The following is a 20,783-nucleotide window of genomic DNA, read 5'->3' as shown; positions in this document are numbered from 1 at the left end:
CACTGTCTCCATTTAAGACTAAAGTGAGGGTGGAAATTCTTAGAAGTGGCAAATCTTTGGAATCCCCTGCTCCACAGAGCTGTAACTGAAGACTCTTTGAGTTTATTTGACTCAGATTTCCCTTGAACCCGGTGTTAATTGTCCAGAAAAGAGAAGTCAAGACCAAAGATAACTTATAAAATAGCGGAGCAAGACTGAGGGGTTGTGTGATCTACACCTGCTCCTAATGCTCTTATTAAATTGGGACAGCACGGTAACATAGTGGTCAGCACAGCGATTTACAGTCCAGGTGACCTGGGTTCAATTCCCGCTGCTGCCTGTAAGGAGTTTGTATGTTCTTCCCGTGACCTCGTGGATTTCCTCCGGTGCTCCGGTTTCCTCCCACAGTCCAAAGGCGTATCGGTTAGTAGGTTAATTGGTCATTGCACATTGTCCTGTGATTAGGCTAGGATTAAACTGAGGGATTGCTGGTTGGCACAGCTCGAAGGTCTGGAAGGGCCTACTCTGCACTGAATCAATAAATAAATAAATGGCATATGTGTTAAATAATCCAAAATTGTTAAAATGGACAAATTGTCTATGTTTACGGATGTTTAAATATATAACATTGCTAGAAACCCTTGTTGAAATAGATGTTACAAATGATTGCGCTACAAATCGAGCAACAGACAAACTGTTGGAGGAACGCAGTGGGTCAGGCAGCATCTGTGGGGGGAGAAGGATTGTCAACATTTAAGGATGGAGGGTCTCAACCCGAAACACTGACAATTCCTTCCTCCCAACCCCGACAAAGGCTGCCTGATCCACTGGGTTCCTCCAGCAGATTGTTAATGAATCAGGTTTAATATCATCGTATAGGTAGTGAAATGTGTTGTGACATTAAGGCATCCGTTAGCCTTGCGAGACTATGGATCTACGCCTGGAAAGTCTTCATTCTCCAGGGTGCAGGCCTGGGCAAGGTTGTATGGAAGACCAGCAGTTGCCCATGCTGCAAGTCTCCCCTCTCTACGACACCAATGTTGTCCAAGGGAAGGGCATTAGGACCCGTACAGCTTGGCACCAGTGTCGTCGCAGAGCAATGTGTGATTAAGTGCCTTGCTCAAGGACACAACACGTTGCTTCGGCTGGGGCTCGAACTCACGACCTTCAGGTAGCTAGTCCAATGCCTTAACCATTTGGCCACATGCTCACATGGTGTGACATACCAGCAGTATAGTATCAATTAGGGATAGTATCAATTCCAAAGAAGAAGCATACAAATTAGCTAGAGAAAGTGGCTCACCTGAGGACTGGGAGAAATTCAGAGTTCAGCAGAGGAGGACAAAGGGCTTAATTAGGAAGGGGAAAAAAGATTATGAGAGAAAACTGGCAGGGAACATAAAAACGGACTGTAAAAGCTTTTATAGATATGTAAAAAGGAAAAGACTGGTAAAGACAAATGTAGGTCCCCTGCGACAGAAACAGGTGAATTGATTATGGGGAGTAAGGACATGGCAGACCAATTGAATAATTACTTTGGTTCTGTCTTCACTAAGGAGGACATAAATAATCTTCCAGAAATAGTAAGGGACAGAGGGTCCAGTGGGATGGAGGAACTGAGCGAAATACATGTTAGTAGGGAAGTGGTGTTAGGTAAATTGAAGGGATTGAAGGCAGATAAATCCCCAGGGCCAGATGGTCTGCATCCTAGAGTGCTTAAGGAAGTAGCCCAAGAAATAGTGGATGCATTAGTGATAATTCTTCAAAACTCGTTAGATTCTGGACTAGTTCCTGAGGATTGGAGGATGGCTAATGTAACCCCACTTTTTAAAAAAGGAGGGAGAGAGAAACCAGGGAATTATAGACCGGTTAGCCTAACGTCGGTGGTGGGGAAACTGCTGGAGTCAGTTATCAAGAATGTGATAACAGCACATTTGGAAAGCGGTGAAATGATCGGACAAAGTCAGCATGGATTTGTGAAAGGAAAATCATGTCTGACGAATCTCATAGAATTTTTTGAGGATGTAACTAGTAGAGTGGATAGGGGAGAACCAGTGGATGTGGTATATTTGGATTTTCAAAAGGTTTTTGACAAGGTCCCACACAGGAGATTAGTGTGCAAACTTAAAGCACACGGTATTGGGGGTAAGGTATTGATGTGGGTGGAGAATTGGTTAGCAGACAGGAAGCAAAGAGTGGGAATAAACGGGACCTTTTCAGAATGGCAGGCAGTGACTAGTGGGGTACCGCAAGGCTCAGTGCTGGGACCCCAGTTGTTTACAATATATATTAATGACTTGGATGAGGGAATTAAATGCAGCATCTCCAAGTTTGCGGATGACACGAAGCTGGGTGGCAGTGTTAGCAGTGAGGAGGATGCTAAGAGGATGCAGGGTGACTTGGATAGGTTGGGTGAGTGGGCAAATTCATGGCAGATGCAATTTAATGTGGATAAATGTGAAGTTATCCACTTTGGTGGCAAAAATAGGAAAACAGATTATTATCTGAATGGTGGCCGATTAGGAAAAGGGGAGGTGCAACGAGACCTGGGTGTCATTATACACCAGTCATTGAAAGTGGGCATGCAGGTACAGCAGGCGGTGAAAAAGGCGAATGGTATGCTGGCATTTATAACGAGAGGATTCGAGTACAGGAGCAGGGAGGTACTACTGCAGTTGTACAAGGCCTTGGTGAGACCACACCTGGAGTATTGTGTGCAGTTTTGGTCCCCTAATCTGAGGAAAGACATCTTTGCCATAGAGGGAGTACAAAGAAGGTTCACCAGATTGATTCCTGGGATGGCAGGACTTTCATATGAAGAAAGACTGGATGAACTGGGCTTGTACTCGTTGGAATTTAGAAGATTGAGGGGGGATCTGATTGAAACGTATAAGATCCTAAAGGGATTGGACAGGCTAGATGCAGGAAGATTGTTCCCGATGTTGGGGAAGTCCAGAACGAGGGGTCACAGTTTGAGGATAAAGGGGAAGCCCTTTAGGACTGAGATTAGGAAAAACTTCTTCACACAGAGAGTGGTGAATCTGTGGAATTCTCTGCCACAGGAAACTGTTGAGGCCAGTTCATTGGCTATATTTAAGAGGGAGTTAGATATGGCCCTTGTGGCTACAGGGGTCAGGGGGTATGGAGGGAAGGCTGGGGCGGGGTTCTGAGTTGGATGATCAGCCATGATCATAATAAATGGTGGTGCAGGCTCGAAGGGCCGAATGGCCTACTCCTGCACCTATTTTCTATGTTTCCATATTCAGTATATTACAATTCATAATAATAAAAATCTGTGAATTACATATGTGTGTATATATGTGTATATGTGTGTATGTATACACACACACACACACACACACACACACACCCCAGGGTGACAGGGGTGCTTAACGATGGACACCGCCTTTTTGAGGCATTGCTCCTTGAAGATGTCATGGATGCTGGGGAGGCTGATGCCCATGATGGAGCTGGCTGAGTTTATAACTTTCTGCAGCTTATTTTGATCCTGTGCAGCTCCCCCCTCCCTTCCCATACCAGATGGTGATGCAGCCAGTTAGAATGCTCTCCACGGTGTATCAGTAGAAGTTTATGAGTGTCTTTGGTGACATACCAAATCTCCTCAAACTCCTAATGAAATATAGCCGTTGTCTTGCCTTATTTGTAACTGCATCAATATGTTGGGCTCAGGATAGATCCTCAGAGATATTGGCATCCAGGAGCTTGAAACTGCTCACTTCTGATCCCTCACTGAGGATTGGTATGTGTCTCTCATCTTACCCTTTCTGAAGTCCACAATCAGTTCTTTGGTCTTCCTGGCACTGAGTGCAGTGTTGTTGCTGTGACACCACTCAGCTAGCTGATATATCTCGCTGGATGGCATTTCAGCTGTGCCTGGCAAAACAATCATGGGTGTAGAGGGAGTAGAGCAATGGGCTAAGCACACATCCTTGAGGTGTGCCTGTGTTGATTATCAGCAAAGTGGAGATGTTACGTCCGATCTGCACATTCTGTGGTCTTCTAGTGAAGAAGTCAAAGATCCTGTTGCAGAAGGAGGTACAGAGGCCCAGGTCTTGGAGCTTTTTGTTTGGACTTGTAGGAATGATTGCATTAAATGCTGAGCTGTAGACAATAAACAGCAGCCTGACATAGGTATTAATAGGTGATCCAAGGCCACATGAAAAGCCACTGACATAGTATCCGCTGTAGACTTATTGTGGTGATAGGCAAATAGCAGAGGGTCCAGGTCCTTGCTGAGACAGGAGTTGATTCTAGCCATAACCAACCTCTCAACCAAAGCAGTCTCTTGTATCTTCAATTGCAGATGGAAATGGTGAACTCTGTAGTGGAGTGGTAGGGTGGATAAACATCTCCACCAAAGGAGGTGTAGGGTGCTCTTTCCCTCCACTAGCACTTGATCATATGGAGCAGGTGGTGGGTGGTCATATGAACAGCTGGTGCATATCACAAGGACTGGGTATGCAACCACTAATGCCTGACAGATAATCTCTGAAGACTATTGATAATGGCTGGAGGGGTCATAGAAACAGAAAAACTACAGCACAATACAGGCCCTTCAGCACACAATGCTGTGCCGAACATGTACTTTAGAAATTACCTAGGGTTACCCATAGCCCTCTGTTTTTCTAAGCTCCATGTATCTATCCAAAAGTCTCTTAAAAGACCCTATCATATCTGCCTCCACCACCATTGCCAGCAGCCCATTCCACGCACTCATCACTCTCTACGTAAATACTTACCACTCATCACTCTCTACGTAAATACTTACTTACTTCTCCTCTGTACCTACTTCCAAGCACCTTAAAACTGTGCCCTCTTGTGATAGCCATTTCAGCCCTGGGAAAAAGCCTCTGACTATCCACACGATCAATGCCTCTCATCATCTTATATACTTTTATCAGGTCACCTCTCATCCTTTGTCACTCCGAGGAGAAAAGGTCGAGTCACTCAACCTGTTCTCATAAGGCATGCTCCCCAATCCAGGCCACATCCTTGTAAATCTCCTCTGCACCCTTTCTATAGTTTCCACATCCTTCCTGTAGTGAGGTGACCAGAACTGAGCATTCAGTGAGCCAGTCAGTGCCCACATTGCCAATCCAGCTAGTCCCAATTTCCTGTATTCAGCCCATATCCCACTAAGCTCCCTCCTCCATCTACCTCTCTTATGTGTTTCTTAAATGCTACTATTGTACCTTCCTCAGCCACTTCCTCTGGCAGCTCGTTCCATTCACTCTTTGCCCTCTATACAAAAAGTTGCCCCTCAGGTCCCTTATAAGTCTTTTCCCTCTCATTTCTAAGCTATGCTCCCTACTTTTAGTTTCCCCATTCCTACAGTTGTTACTATCCACTTTATCTATGCCTCTCAAGATTTTTAAATACTTCTGTCAGTTCACCCCTCATTCTCCTACTTTCCAAGTAATAAAGATCTAGTCTGGCCAACCTATCCCCTGTAACTCAAGCATTCTAGTTCTGGCTACATCCTTGTAAATCTCCTCTGCACCCTTTTTCTATTTTAACCATGTCTTTCCTATAACCGTATTCCAAGTGCAGCCTCATTGACAGGGTCTAAAATGAGTCTTATTGTCATAATGTCATAATGTCATAATGTCATAAAGTCATAGAGGAAGTCAACATGGAGACAGACCCTTTTGTCCAATGAAGTGGCTATTACATGTGTTCTGTCTGTACCCCTTCAAGCCTCACTCCTCCAAGTACCTATCCAAGTTTCTGAAATGGTTCTACTATACGGTACCTGACTCAACCACTTCCTTTCGCAGTTCATTCCATACACTCACCTCCTTCTGCTCCTGTATTTCCTTTTAAATCTTTCCCCTTTCACCCTAGATCTTTGACCCCCCCCAACTATCTTATCTATTTTTGAGAAATTTCTCAGTAGATGTTTGTGCCTGTTCCTTTGATGTACCTGGGAATAAAAGCTTCTCATGCAGTAAGTCACACTAATATGTCACCTCGGCCCCATCCACCACAAGCAGGACTTCCCAGTGGCCAAGCATTAATTCCCATTCCAACATGCTGGTCCTGTTGTGCTAAGGCGAGTCCACCCTCAGGGTGGAGGAGCAACACCCTATATTCTGTCTGGGTACCTTCCCTCCTGATGGCATGAATATCGCTTTCTCCTTCCAGAAAACTAATCCTCCCCCCTCCCACCCTATTCCCCACTCTGACTTTTCATTCTTCTCACCTGCCTAGTATATCCCCTCCTCCTTCCCTTCCTCTTAAGATCCACTCCCCTCTCCTATCAGATTCCTTCTCCTCCATCCCTGTACCTTTCCCACCCACCTGGCTTCACCTATCACCTTCTAGCTATCCCCCTTCCACTCTCCCCACCTTTTTATTCAGGCATCTTCCCCCTTCCTTCTCAATCCCGAAGAAGGGTCTTGGCCCGAGCCATCAACTATCTGTTCATTAACATCGATGCTGACTGATCTGCTGAGTTCCTCCAGCATTCTGTGTGTGCTTTGAATTTCCAGCATCTGCGGACTTACTCGTGTTACACGATATCTATTGGATTTCAATGGAATCTGCATTGGACAGGCAGTTTGTGCTGCCACAAGGTCACCCAGAGAATGACACACAGAATGATCCCCATCCTTTTCTGTCCAAAACCCATGGGCATCTCCACAATTCCTATTGCGGACTTCATACTAAGCAGCAACGGATCATGTCTGAGATAAAACTGTCTCAGATGATGGGGTCAGGTGACCTTAGGTTTCAGAAAGTGGATACAAGAACAAGATAGTCTCACCCAAGATCAGTTGTGAATTTGAAGATGTTCCTGATCCCAATTCTTGATCTTTTCACAATCTCCTCAACACTATTGCTGGTCATTAAAGTTGGTATTTAATGTCACTGTGCTCACTGGGTGCAGTCTGATGTTGAGGGAAACTACTAATGACAAAGTGCATTTCCAAGCACAGAAAATAAGTTCTGGTTATTCAATTGTATCTCTGACAATTCCTCTGCTTATTAGTTTAGTGGGTAGGGGGAGGAATGGAGAAATTTCTGTTGGCAGTGTGGAAATATATGATAGAATGTGAACAAGAATCCTCACGACAGTAGACTGCTTTACTATCATTTGCCTGCTGCCCTCCCGTCTAATCATCATGCCATTTGTCTGATGGTTATACTGCTTTTGCATTCTTCCTCCTTCTCCCCCCATTAGCAAATGGATTGAAAGTACGAAACTGAAAGAAATACAGTACAAGATATTGGAATTCAACCCTATTATACTCGAGGGGAAAGTAAGACCTGACTCTGCAAGGCCTGAGTTACTTCAACCTGTGAGTATGTGTGCTACCCAAAAGTAGGGCATTCCTCAATGTTCTGGGGTGGTGCTGACGATTCCAGTTCGCACAGTGGATGGTGGAAGAGTGAAGCCCTTTGGAAAGCTCTCTCAAACCTTTTCTTTTCTCAGAGGTCTCAATGGCTTGTACTTGTAAAACTCCAATAATACAGTACTTGTTGGACTTTGATAATATTAACACAGCAGATTTTCAGGACTATTGGATTTCAGACCTATTAATACCAAACCACATTCTATTCTCCCACTTTTAGCAGTTAACGTAGCACTTGACAGTGCCAGCACACTGCGTTCATTTCCCTCCACTGTTTTGTATGTTCCTCCCTTGATTCTGTGAGTTTTCCTCCGGGTGCTCCAGTTTCCTCCCACATTCCAAAGACATTCGGGTTAAGCTCAGTAACATGTGGACATGCTATGTTGGTGCCGGAAACATGGTGACACGTGTGGGCTGCCCCCAGCACATCCTCAGATATTGTGGTCGTGGACTCAAATGACACATTTCACTGTACCTCTTGATGTTTCGATGTACATGTGACAAATAAAGCTAATCTTTTAAAATCAGTTTTTAACATGCTACACGCTAATTTTTTTTTTAGTGAACCCAGTGAATTTAAAGAGAGTGAGAAACATATAAGGCCTCTGCACTCTGACTGCAACCCACCAAAGTTCCTGACCTGAGGGTTTGGGACTTTGACTCCACACCTGGCCCACAGCCTGCCCACATGTTCTAGACCACCTAGTTCATATTATGGACTAATGAGTAAATCAGATGCTGGCTACCTGGATTCCGAACATATGCTGGGTCATTGCAGTTTTAGTACCTGATTATATAGACCATTATAGCACAGTGTAGGTCCTTCGGTCCACAGTGTTGTGCCAACCTTTTAACCCACGTGTTGGCACGTGGCCAAGTGGTTAAGGTGTCAGTCTAGTCATCTGAAGGTCATTAGTTCGAGCCTCAGCTGAGGCAACGTGTTGTGTCCTTGAGCAAGGCACTTAACCACACATTGCTCTGCGACGACACCGGTGCCAAGCTGTATCGGCCCTAGTGTCCTTCCCTTGGACAACATCGTGGAGACAGGAGACTTGCAGCATGGGCAACTGCCAGTCTTCCCTACAACCTTGCCTGCGCCCTGGACACCTTCCAAGGCGCAAATCCATGGTCTCACGAGACTAACGGATACCTATTATTATTAACCTACACCAAGATCAATTTAACCCTACCCTCCCACATAACCCTCCCATGTTTCTTAGATAGAAACATCTAAGAGTCTCTTAAATGTCTCTAATGTATCTGCCTCTACCACTACCCTCAGAGGTGCATCCCACACACTCATCACTCTCTGTGCAAAAAAACCTATCTCCAAAATCACCCCTATACTTTCCTCAATCACCTTAAAATTATGCCATTTCCACCCTAGGGAAAAGGCACTGGCAGCCCACTCTATGATGATGCTTCTTATCATCTTGTACACCTCGATCAAGTCACCTCTTCATCCTCCTTCACTCCAAAGAGAAAAGCTCTTGCTCACTCAATCTTTCCTCATAGGACATGCTCTCTAAACCTGGAGGCATCCTTGTAAATATTCTCTAGTTTTTGCTGACGGAACAGTGACAAGTTGAGATGAAGGGTCTTGACCTGAAACATTGACTGCCTATTTCCCTGTTCGACCTGCTAAGTTTCTCCAGCACTTTGTTATTTGCTCCTGATTCCAGCTTCTGTAATAGCTCATGTTTGCTGTGACAATTCTGAATTGGGATAACATGTCGGAGAGCACTTGGAAGTGGTGATGTTCCAATGCATCTGTTGCTTTTGCCCGTCTAGAGTCTGGTCAGGTAAAACCCCGACTGAAGTATAATATCTCTGGGCAAGGTTTTTGCATTTACCAAGGTTCCCATTTGTTGATCAATGTAGAAATAGATGTTCTAGTTCTCATCTCCTCATGGAATGTTTTCCTATTTCAGCTCAATTTTGTCCGATACTTCATTCCTTATTTTATCCGGAATCACGAAAAGGTGATCTACTTGGACGATGATGTCATCATACAAGGTATTTTTCATACTGATGATGTTTACGGGACAATGGCATATTTACACCTCACTAGGTGGTGTGGGTCAGAATCAGGTTTAATATCACTGACGTATGTCATGAAATTTGTTGTTTTGTGACAACAGTACAGTGTAATAGATAAAGATACTATAAATTACAAAGCCCAAAGTTCAAAGTAAATTTACTATCAAAGTATGCACCCTGAGGTGCATTTTCTTGCAAGCATACTCAACAAATCCATAACAGAAAAATAACCATAATAGAATCAATGAAAAACCGCCCCAACTTGTGCATTCGATCAGTGTGCAAAAGACACAACCTGTACAAATGCAAAAAGAAAGAAATAATAATAATAAGTAAAGAAGCATAAAGAAGATGAGGTGAAGAGTCATTGAAAGTGAGTCCATAGGTTGTGGGAACATTTCAATGATGAATTGAAGTTGAGTGAAATTATCCCCTTTGGTTCAAGAGCCTGATGGTTGGGGAGGCGGGGTAATAACTATTCCTAAACCTGGTGGTGTGAACCCTGAGGCTCCTGTACCACCTTCCTGATGGCAGCAGTGAGAAATGAGCATGTTCTGGGTGGTGGGGATGCTACTTTCCTGCAACAACACTTCGTATAGATGTGCTCAATGGTGAGGAGGTTTTAATCCATGACGGACTGGGCCATGTCCAATATTTCTTGTAGGATTTTCTGTTCAAGAGCATTAGTGTTACCATATGAGGCCGTGATGCAGGCAGTCAATAAACTCTCCACTATACAACTACAGAAGTTTGTCAAAGTTTTAGATGTCATGCCAAATCTTCACAAACACCTAAGGAAGTAGAGGCGCTGCTGTGCTTTCTTTGTAATTGCATTTATCAGCTGAGCCCAGGACAGATGCTCTGAAATAATAACACCAAGAAATTTAAAGTTGCTGACCCTCTCCAGCTCTGATCCCCTGATGAGGACTGGCTCATGGACCTCTGGTTTCTTCCTCCTGAAGTCAATAATTAGCTCCTTGATCTTGCTGACATTGAGTAAGAGTTTGTTTTGGTACCACAAGGCCAGAGAGAACATTAAGAAATTATATATATATATATCCTCTCTGATAGTAGTAATAACAAGATAGTATGTTCTGGGTGATGAAGGTCCTGAATGATGGATGCAACTTTTTTGAGACATTGATCACCTTTTGAAGGTGTCCTCAAGATGGGGAGGCTAGTGCCCATGGTGGAGCTGGCTGTTTGCAATGCCCTGCAGCTTTTTCTGATTCTGTATAGTGGCCCCTCCATACCAGATGGTGATGCAACCAGCTGGAACAGTCTCCATGGTACATCTGTCAAGATTTGCTAGAGTCTTTGGTGACATTCCGTATCTCCTCAAACCCCTAATGAAATATAGCCGCCGGCATGCCTTCTTCATAACTGCATCGATATGTTGGGCCCAGGATAGATCTTCAGAGATGAGGACACCCATTGAACTTGAAATGCTCCCCTTTCCTCTGCTGACTCCTGCATGAGGACTGGTGTATGTTCACTCAACTTCCCCTTCCTGAAGTCCTCAGTCAGTTGCTTGGTCTCACTGACATTGAGTACGAGGTTGTTGTTGCGATGCCACTCAACCAGCTGGTCTACCTCACTCCTGTACACCCGCTCGTCACCATCCGAGATTCTGCCAACAACACTTCTGTCATTGCCACATTTATAGATGGTGTTTGAGCATCCCGTGCTGGCATTGACCTTGTGTTTCTAGCTGTGCACTCTGGGCACTCAGACCTCTGCTAAAGTCTGCATCGTAGGCACAGGGGGTGGCCATTCAGCCCATGTCAATGCAATTACAGCCAAGCTGTATCTTAACTATTTACCCACCACAGGCCTTCTCATCCCTGTTGAAAACTTCTTAGTCCTGAAATTTCTCCAGAACTATTTGTGGGTGGGTTTTCCGGGTCTGTGGTATTCTATGTGTGAAGGAAAGTTTCCTGAGATTATAACCCACTTGAAGTATTGTGTACAGTTTTGGTCACCATATTATAGGAAAGACATTTTCAGCTGGAGAGGGAGCAGAAGGGATTTGCAAGAATGTGACCTGGCCTAGAGGCTCTGAGTTATTGGGAAAAAGTTGACTACACTGGATCTTTATTCCTTGGAGAGTAGGAGAGTGAGAGATCACCTCGTAGAAGTTTATAAAATCTTGAATATGGATAAGGTGGACGGCCATAGACTTTTCCCCAGGGCTGGGAAGTCCAAAGCTAAAGGGCAAGGATGCAAGATAAAAGGGGAGAGACTTAAGAGACCTGAGAGGTAGTTTCTTTACACAGAAGGTAGTAAGTACCTGGAATGAGCTGCCAGAGGAAGTGGTCGATGTGGGTACAAAAGCAACATTTAAGAGGCATTTGGATTGGTAAACAGAGGGGAGGGGCTTGGAGGGTTATGTGCCAAGGGACTAGCAGTGAGGATGCTGTGGTCAGCATGGATCAGATGGGCTGAAAGGCCTGTTACTGTGCTGTATTACTCCGTGACTCTAAGAAGATAGACTTCTGGTTGCAAAGACCTCAGGGGTTTGGGGAGAGAGTGGGAATGTGGTATAAGGATAGAGCATAAGCTGTGACCATATTGAATATAGAGGAGTTTTGAAGGTCTGAGTATCCTGCTCCTAATCCTACTTTTCCACATTCGGTGTTTTCAGTAGTTATTCCACCTCCCTGTTTGTGCTATTAGTAATGTTTGTTAAACAGATTCACCTGCTTGTTACAGTCACCCCTCTCCACTTGAATTTGGTTTTAATCACACAGGTGATATCCAGGATCTGTATAACACAGCCTTGAATCCTGGCCACGCGGCTGCCTTCTCAACAGATTGTGACCTCACCTCAACTCATGAGATGGTTCGGAGTATGGGAATGCAGGTAATCATATCAAATGCGTTAAGTACTTCATTATTGTGATATGTATTGAGATACACTGAAAAGCTTTTGCACATATTCCAAACATAAGCATATCAAGGAAAAAGAATATAGTGTTACAGATACAGGCACGAGAGATTCTGCTTGTGCTGGAAATCCAGGGTTGCACACACAAAATGCTGGAGGAACTCAGCAGTCAGGCAGCATCTACGGAGGGGAATGAACGGTGAGCTTTTTGGTCTGAAACCCTTCATCAGAATGGAAAGAAAGGGGTTGCGGGGGAGCTAGAATAAGAAGGAGGGGGAGGGGAAGGAGTTCAGGCTGCTAGGTGATAGGTGAGGCCAGGTGAGCGGGAAGGTAGGTAGGTGGGTAGTGCAGGTAGACAAATAAAGTGCAAGGTAGATGAGGTAGACTGAGAGATCAAGAGTTCATCCTTATTGTTATAAGAAGTCTGTTCAAGACTCTTACAACAGTGGGATAAAGGCTGACCTTGAGCTGGTGGTACCTTCTATCTGGTGGAAGTGTGCAAAAGAGAGGCAATAGAGACAGAGTCTCTAGAGTGAAGGCTGTTTTTTTGTGCTGGACTGGGCTGTGTTCACTACTCCAGCAACATAAAAAAAGATACTTAATTAGAGATCGAGTATGGTCACAGACCCTTCTGGCCCAATGATCTTGCACCGCCCAATTACATCCAGTTGACCAATTAACCTATTAACCTATACATCTTTAGGACTTAGGATGTGGAGCACCTAGAGGAAACAGGGTCATGGGGAGAACGTACAGACTCCTTACAGACAGCAGAGGAAATGAACCCAGTCGCTGGCTCTGTATTAGCATTACTCTAGCCACTACTACCCTGCAACTATTCTTGGATTCTTGGGCAGAGCAGTTCCCATACCAAGCTCTGATGCAACTGGATATTGGGAACAGTGATTCACAAATGAATCGTGAATTATGAATGAATTAGGCACTCATTCTCAATGCTTTTAAAATAAATACTTACTTTAATTTTCATGTATTTTATAAATGAAAGATTTTTGCTAATAAGGGCTTCCTCCTCCCTAGTCAAATTAATTCCATGATGAAATACAATCAGAAATCTGATTTCTTTCCAGACAACCTATATGGGACATTTGGATTACAGGAAGGCAACGGTGAGAGCTCTGGGCATAAACCCCACGACCTGTTCCTTTAATGTTGGTGTCTTCATTGCGAATGTCACAGAATGGAAACGGCAGCACATTACAAAGCAACTGGAAAAGTGGATGGTGATTAATGTGGAGTAAGTTGCACTCTTTCCCAACCTGAGTCTTTATAAGGTATCGGTCACTCAGCATTTCAAGTAATGTGAGCAACTTTGGATGCCTTATCTAAGAAAAGATATGCTGGCATTGGAGAGGGTTCAGAGGAGGTTCTCAATAATTATCCCGGGAATGAAAGGGTTAATGAGCATTTGATAGCTTCAGGCCTTATATTCACTGGAGATTGGAAGAACGAGCGGGTCCATATTGAAACCTATCGGATATTGAAATGCCTAGTTAGAGCGGACGTGAAGAGGATGTTTCCCATAGTAGGGAGGTCTAGGACTAGAGGGGACAGCCTCAGAATAGAAATATGTCCTTTTGGAACAGAGATGAGGAATTTCTTTAGCCAGAGGGTGGTGAATCTGTGGAATTCATTGCCACAAATGGCTGAGGAGACCAAGTCACTGTGTATATTTAAAGTGGAGGTCGGTGGGTTCTTGGTGAGTAAAGGTGTCAAAGGTTACGGGGTGAAGGAAAGGGAATGGTAGTGTAGCAGAAAGCACAACGATATTACAGCTCAGGGCATTCCAGAGTTTGGAGTTCAATTCCGGTGCCGTCTGTAAGGAGTCTGTACATCCTCCCCAGGGATGCATGGGTTTTCCCAGGTGCTCTAGTTTCCTCCCACAGACCAGAGATATACCAAATAGGTGAATTAGTAACTGTAAATTGTTCTGTGATTAGGATAGGGTTAATTGGGTTTGTAGGGGGTTGCAGGGGTGGGGTGGATCGAAGAGATGGCAGGGGCTACTCTGTGCTTTATCGCTGAATAAAATAAAACATAAAAATAAATGAATGCAGTTGAAAAGAGTAATAAATCAGCCATGATGGAATGGCGGAGCTGAGCGATGGGCCAAGGGGCCTAACTCCGCTTTCCCAAAACCATGTTTCTGTGGGGGAGGGGATTGTGGCCGGGAGATAACACCAGTAGATTTAGAGCTGTATTTCCCAGGAAAGTCCCAACCTGAAACATCAACCCATCCCTTTGCCTCCACAGATGCTGCCTGAGTTCCTCCAGCACGAGCACTTACGGACTTTTCGATCACAGTGATGTTCCATTTTTGCCACTTCCTCCGTCTGCTCCTTTTGTTAATGTAGGAATAGGTGCATACCCATTGTGTACTACTTTCACAGTTGAAGAGCAACGGTCATGATAGGATGCTTTACAGCACCGGTTGTAAGATTGCGGTTCGATTCCCACTGCTGTATGTAAAGAATTTGTACGTTCTCCCGGTGACCACATAGGCTTCCTCTGGGTGCTCTGGTTTTCTCCCACGTTCCAAAGACCTATGGATTGATAGGTTAATTGGTTACAAGGGTGTAATTGGGCAGTGAGGGCTCTTTGGGCTGGAAGGGTGTGTATTTGTGCTATATCTCTAAATAAATAAGCACCTTAGTCAGTAGTTGGAATGAAATAAAGATGGAGGGTGGGCTTTGTAGAAGAGAGTGTTTAGATTGGTCATGGGGGAGGTTTATGAATTGAGCAAAGATTAAGAAGTGAATAAGTGAATAAATTGGTGGTGGGGGTGGGGGTGGATTCCCCTTGTCCACAATTCCATTTAGTCTGGATAGTGAGGACTCCCATCAGACGTCTGGGGAGATAATTCTGAACTTTCACCCAGGCAGCTGGCAGTGTGGATGTAGAGGTGAAGCGATGGAAATCAGGAGTGCCAAAGAGGGCAGGCATGTTGGAATATGGAATTGGATGAGGTCGCTGAGACTGGAATGGGCAAGTCCATAGAGTGACTGGAATACTACCTTGAAAATTTTGGATTATAAGGCGAGTAATATTTTATATATAACTTAATTGAGGGGGAATTTCTTTAGCCAGAGAGTAGTGAATCTGTGGAAGTCATTGCCACAGGCAGCTGTGGAAGCCAGGTCATTGGGTGTTCAGTGGAGGTTGATAGATTCTTGATAAGTCAGGGTGTGCAAGCTTACAGGAGGAAAGCAGGAGAATGGGGTTGAGAAGGAAATGGATCAGTCATGATCAACTGAAGGAGCAGACTCGATGGGCTGAATGGCTTCATTCTGCTCTCATGTCTTATGGTCTTAATGCGTTAGTTTATTATTGCAGTAGAATGAGACCTAAGGTGGATTGCTTAACCTCTGAGTGTGATTTTACAATTATGGGTTTCTGGTTTTTTTCCCCCAGAGAGAACCTGTACAGCAGTGCGTTGGGTGAAGGGGTAGTGACCCCTCCTATGTTAATAGTGTTCCACAATAAACACACTGTCTTGAACCCGTTATGGCACATTCGCCACCTTGGTAAGAGCCTACTTCTAGATATACTAATAAGAAAAAATAGAGTTTCAGAGAGAAATTGTTTGGAGAATATTTTTCACACTGTGGAAAGTATTTAACTCCAGTGCAATGCTTAAGATAAAGTTGTATAGCTACTGTGACTGTTCTGTGGTAGAGTTGATTTTGACTTCAGTTTGTGCATAATGATTTTGCATGTAGACCCTCCGCCCATCATGCAACATAATTTCTATCCCATAATGCATGTCTGCGTAGCCTCCAACAAGATGACATGAACGTCAATTTCTATAACTTCCAATAATTTCTTCCCTCTCCCGCTTCTCTCTTTTTCCATTCCCTATTCTGGTTTCCCTTTCATCCCTTCTTTTCTCCTCAAATGCCCATCACTTCCCTCTGGTTCCCTTCCTCTTTTTCTTTCTCCCACGGTCCACTGTCCTCTCCTATTAGTTCCTTTCTTCAGCCCCTTAACTCTTCCACCTATCATCTCCCAGCTTTTCACTTCATCTCTCCTCCCCCACCCACACACCCTCCCCCTATCAGTTACCAGCTTGTACTCCTCTCCCCACCCCCCCCAACCATCTTATTCTGGCCTCTGTCCCCTTCCTTTTCAGCACTAATGAAGGGTTTCGGCCTGAAACATTGACCGTTTATTCCCCTCCATAGATGCTGCCTTACCTGCTGAGTTCCTCCAGCACTGTGTGTGTTGCATTTAAATCCTAGGAATTAATCAGTTTAGCACCCACAGATGTCACGGTGAGATTGAAATAACATTATTGGATTGTTGGTCCTCTGGATTATCAATCTGGTAGCTCAAACACTTTGCCAATTCATGGAGTAGAGTTTGAATCCTTGACCTAATTAGATTTGAGGGGACCAGCATCGAATTAATGAAGGGTTTCGGCGTGAAACATTGTTTATTTCCCTCCATAGATGCTGCCTGGCTTGCTGAGTTTCCCTACCATTTCATGTGTGTTGCTTTGAATTTCCAGCATCTGCAGAACCTCTTGTGTCTCCAGTTTTTTTAAAAGAAGATTTGTCTATTGTTTTATCCAAAAAATGAAATTTGAAAAATCTTACAGTGTTTGTTTTAACATTTAGGATCATGTGAAAAAAATCCACTCTGTTAGCTTACAACACAAGTAGCAAACTTCAAAATCTACCCCAATCTGGCTGTTTAACTTCAATATTTACAAAATACTTTTTCCATTCCATCTGACTCTTCATAATTAAACCAAGTGATGGAAGGTAGCCAATGACAGTAGACTTGCTCGTTTTCAGAATGCGACCGTTTGCAAAATGCAGCAGAGAACCTAAATGCTAGTTTTAAATAACTTGGGTTGCTTCCAGATTGCTTCCACAACATTCAAAGCACAGTTTTTTTGAGCAGAGCCAAATATTTGATTTCAGTAAGTAAAATTCAATGCTCATGAGGGAACTTGCAGATTTTCTAAATAGTTTGGACACTCCGGAGTGCAGTGCAGCCAGTACATTTAACTTTGAAGTATTGCAATTGTTGTTTTGCAGACAAAATCCCAAGTCGATTCTATGGAGCCAAGGCTCCATCAGCAATGAATCATTAACTGATTAGTTAGGCTGCTTTAGGCTGAATATTGGTCCGACGGCATTTGGAGTATTGTGAGCGGGTTTGGGCCCCAGAACTAAGAAAGGATGCACTGATATTGGAGAATTCTTGCTAGTGCATACATTTAATTCACGGCATTTTATATAGAAATGAACATTACTAGGAAAATAAGAAGGAATGCATTTATAATTTAAACCGGATGTTCAGATAGCTTTTGATATGAAATGTGTGTCACTGACCGGTGGTGTAGTGGTATCTGCACTTGACTTCGGGACAAATGGTCCTAGGTTCGCATCCGGTCGGCTCCCTGTATGCCTTCCATCCATGCTGGGTTGAGCATTGAGCTGGCAACTCGGCCTCGTAAAACAGAGAAACGCTAAGAAAATAGCAAGGTTGTTGCCCGATGCGGCAAACAAGGCGCTGGGAGGAACTTAGATTTGAATGAACATTACAATATTGAGGTAAAATATAATGCAGATTTGCAAACATTATAAATGGGCCGTCCAATGAGCGGATAAAGGTGAAATTCGTAATGTTCTTCTCCATAGATGCTGCTTGAGTTGTTGGGATTGTTGTAATTTTATTCTGCCTATAATGAAATATAACCTTCATGGGTGGGAGAGGAATATGGTACAGGTACGGGTCAATGGGACAAGGTGGACTAACAGTTCAGCATTGACTAGATGGGCCGAAGGGCCTGTTTCTGTGGCTCTGTGACTCTGTAATTCTAATACTACTGACATCACTGTACACATCCTTCACCACAAAGAATTTTAAAAGGTTTTTGCTTGTGGTTAAACTAGGTTTGCATTTTCTTTAATTCAGGGAATGGTTCCGTTGAGTTTAAGTTGTTAGAAGTGCAAGAGGGAAGTCATTTATCTGATTGGAGTCGTGGTCTACAAAATAGAACCAAATATCTCAAACATGAAGTAAGCCACAACACGCAGAACTTGGACCAACAGAAATTGAAACAGTATAATTAATTGGAAGGTCAAAGGAAGCAATATTAGCATTCTCTCTTAGGCCTGTACCCCTGCACTGAGTCCCCAGTGACAGTCAGTAGCCCACATAGAGTAGTCCACCAAACAGGAAGTAAACTACCACGCACAGAGCCAACACCAACAGAAATGGATGCTGGGTCGTATTTAATTTCAAATGAGGTATGATATTTTTGCTCACCAAAGGTAGTAAGGGAAATTGTTAAAGGGGTGGCGGTGGATACCATAAACCCATTGATTGGTGGGAGTGACTTAGGGTCTAAATGTTTCCCTCCTGTTCTTATGCTCCACTCTGAAGGTTTTGGTGTCCAACTACTGTGTGCTCATCTGGAGTACATGACAGCATCGTGACTGAGCGACCAAACCTGGTGAAACCTTTGAGAGAAGTACAACAAAATGAAAGCAAACTCAGATTCCGATTCATTTACTTGTCACCTGCACATCAAAACATACAGTGAAATGGTCGTCTGTGTTTACAGCCAACACAACCCAAGGATGTGCTGGGGGGCAGCCAGCAAGTGTTGCCACACATTCAACATTCAACCGTCAATGCGGCTATAGTCAACATAGCATGCCCACAGAAACACAGGCGTCAACAACAGCGCCAAAACAAAAATCAACAGCAAAACAAGCCTCTCTCCTCCCTCTGACCCACTCATCAGCTCACGCACACACGGACGGTCCACTAGCCCCAGGACAGTGTATGTGTGGGGATTACTAGATTATAGCTAACCAAATCATTTCAAAGTAGGATTAAGAGTATGGCAGAAGGAAAATTTGCTGTATATGGCACCTTTAACGGGGCTATAGTCCAAATTTACCTGTGACTAGCATTAATGCTGCACTAAACAGGCAGTGCTGATGTTTATTAACACACAGCTTGAGGCTGAGAGGAGGCCTGATACATGTCCATAAAATTATGAGAGTTGTAAATGAGTTTTATTCCCTCTAGGATAAAAGTGCTGAATACCAGAGTGCATAGTTTTAAGTTGAGAGGGGGATGTGCAGGGCATATTCTTTTTCATGTACTGTACAAAGAGCAGTAGATGCCTGAAATGGGCTGCCAGCAGAGTAGTGAATGCAGATACGACAGCAGTGTTTGAGATGGAAGGGGTGGGGTGGAGTGGTATTGATCAGGTACAGGCAGAAGAGATTTAGTTTAATTTGGCATCATGTTCAGCACAGACATCGTGGTTCAGAGGGCCGGTTCCTATGCTGTACTCTTCTACATTCTAATGAAGTAGAATGCTTTAAAGTGATTTTTTCAATTGTGTTGCTGCAGGTTGGAGCCCCGATGCCAGATATTCAGAACATTTCCTTTCTGAAGCAAAATTGCTACACTGGAATGGCAGATTTAAACCCTGGGATTATCCCACTGCACATATGGAATTTTGGCAGAAGTGGTATCTTCCCGATCCAATGGAGATTTTTAGACTTGTGCGACCCAAAAATTAAGACCTGTACTATGCATAGAAACTCAACTTGTTTATACTTGATGTAACAAACTAATTTTTTGATTTTGTAATTCTCAGCAGTTAATCGATTTTGTTTTGAACGGAATGTAATAATTATATAATTGACCTGTTCTATTTGCTAGGGAAAATTTAAAACAGTATGCATTCATTGTGTAAATTGTTCTATTTTAGAAAGGTGTTTGCTTTTCTAATGTTCAGGAATATGTTTTTGAATGATCTACATACGGAACAAGGAACATGACAGCCACTGTCATGCAGTAGGGATATTGAAAACTACACACAAAGAAGGTGCAATGTAAAACACTCCAGATTCAGTGACTATGCTAGGTTAGCAAAGTGGAAATAAAGAGATAACTATCTCAAGACAACTGTAAAACATAATAAAATAAATGCTAACTTTGTATACCAGTATTAAAAAAAAGTGGTGAAAGATAACCTCAAGAAAACTAGCTTTCAGAAATCTCTCCCGCCACCCAGTCTGGTCTCTGTCAGATTCCAGTCTCGTATTATGTGGTTGACATTGTCAGTTAAGTCTGAGTTTTTGAGATAATACATGCAACCTCACTAGCTATGCCCCTACTTTCAGAGCACTTAAAAAAAAAAATCCTAATATACTTTGAGGTGAATTTTCTGTTGCATACAATGGACAGCCTTGTGCCAAAATTAACTCACTCTACAGAAGGCAAGACTATCAAGGTTTAGCCTCAAATCCCTGACTCCTATTGTAATCTGCCTGATTTTGATGAAAGCGCAGAAGATCATATATATGGTGAATTGAATCTGTAAATTAAACAAAGGTCAAACATTGAAGGATGGCAAATGCACAAGAAAAATAAGTCATCCATTTCAATTCACTTGTAACCCTTAATCTAATATTCAGGCCAGTATTCCATTGAAACTTGCAGCTCCA

General features: G+C 43.5%; 1 protein-coding gene across 3 annotated transcripts in view; it reads left to right on the top strand.

Annotated features, from left to right (window-relative positions):
- Positions 1-20,295, top strand: part of glt8d2 (glycosyltransferase 8 domain containing 2) — a 69,293-nt gene extending 48,998 nt beyond the window's left edge. For all 3 annotated transcript variants that reach the window (XM_063059719.1, XM_063059721.1, XM_063059720.1), the window contains 6 exons: positions 7,184-7,301; positions 9,287-9,371; positions 12,146-12,258; positions 13,371-13,537; positions 15,712-15,824; positions 19,681-20,295. In XM_063059719.1, the coding sequence (XP_062915789.1) occupies positions 7,184-7,301; positions 9,287-9,371; positions 12,146-12,258; positions 13,371-13,537; positions 15,712-15,824; positions 19,681-19,853 (769 nt within the window). In that variant the 3' untranslated portion in view covers positions 19,854-20,295. The remainder of the gene's footprint in view (positions 1-7,183; positions 7,302-9,286; positions 9,372-12,145; positions 12,259-13,370; positions 13,538-15,711; positions 15,825-19,680) is intronic.
- The last annotated feature ends 488 nt before the right edge of the window (positions 20,296-20,783 follow it).

The sequence above is a fragment of the Mobula hypostoma genome, chromosome 9 (genome assembly GCF_963921235.1).
Source record: "Mobula hypostoma chromosome 9, sMobHyp1.1, whole genome shotgun sequence".
NCBI lineage: Eukaryota > Metazoa > Chordata > Chondrichthyes > Myliobatiformes > Myliobatidae > Mobula > Mobula hypostoma.
The sequence above is the reverse complement of the archived record's forward strand: the minus strand, read 5'-3'. Positions and strand labels throughout refer to the sequence as shown.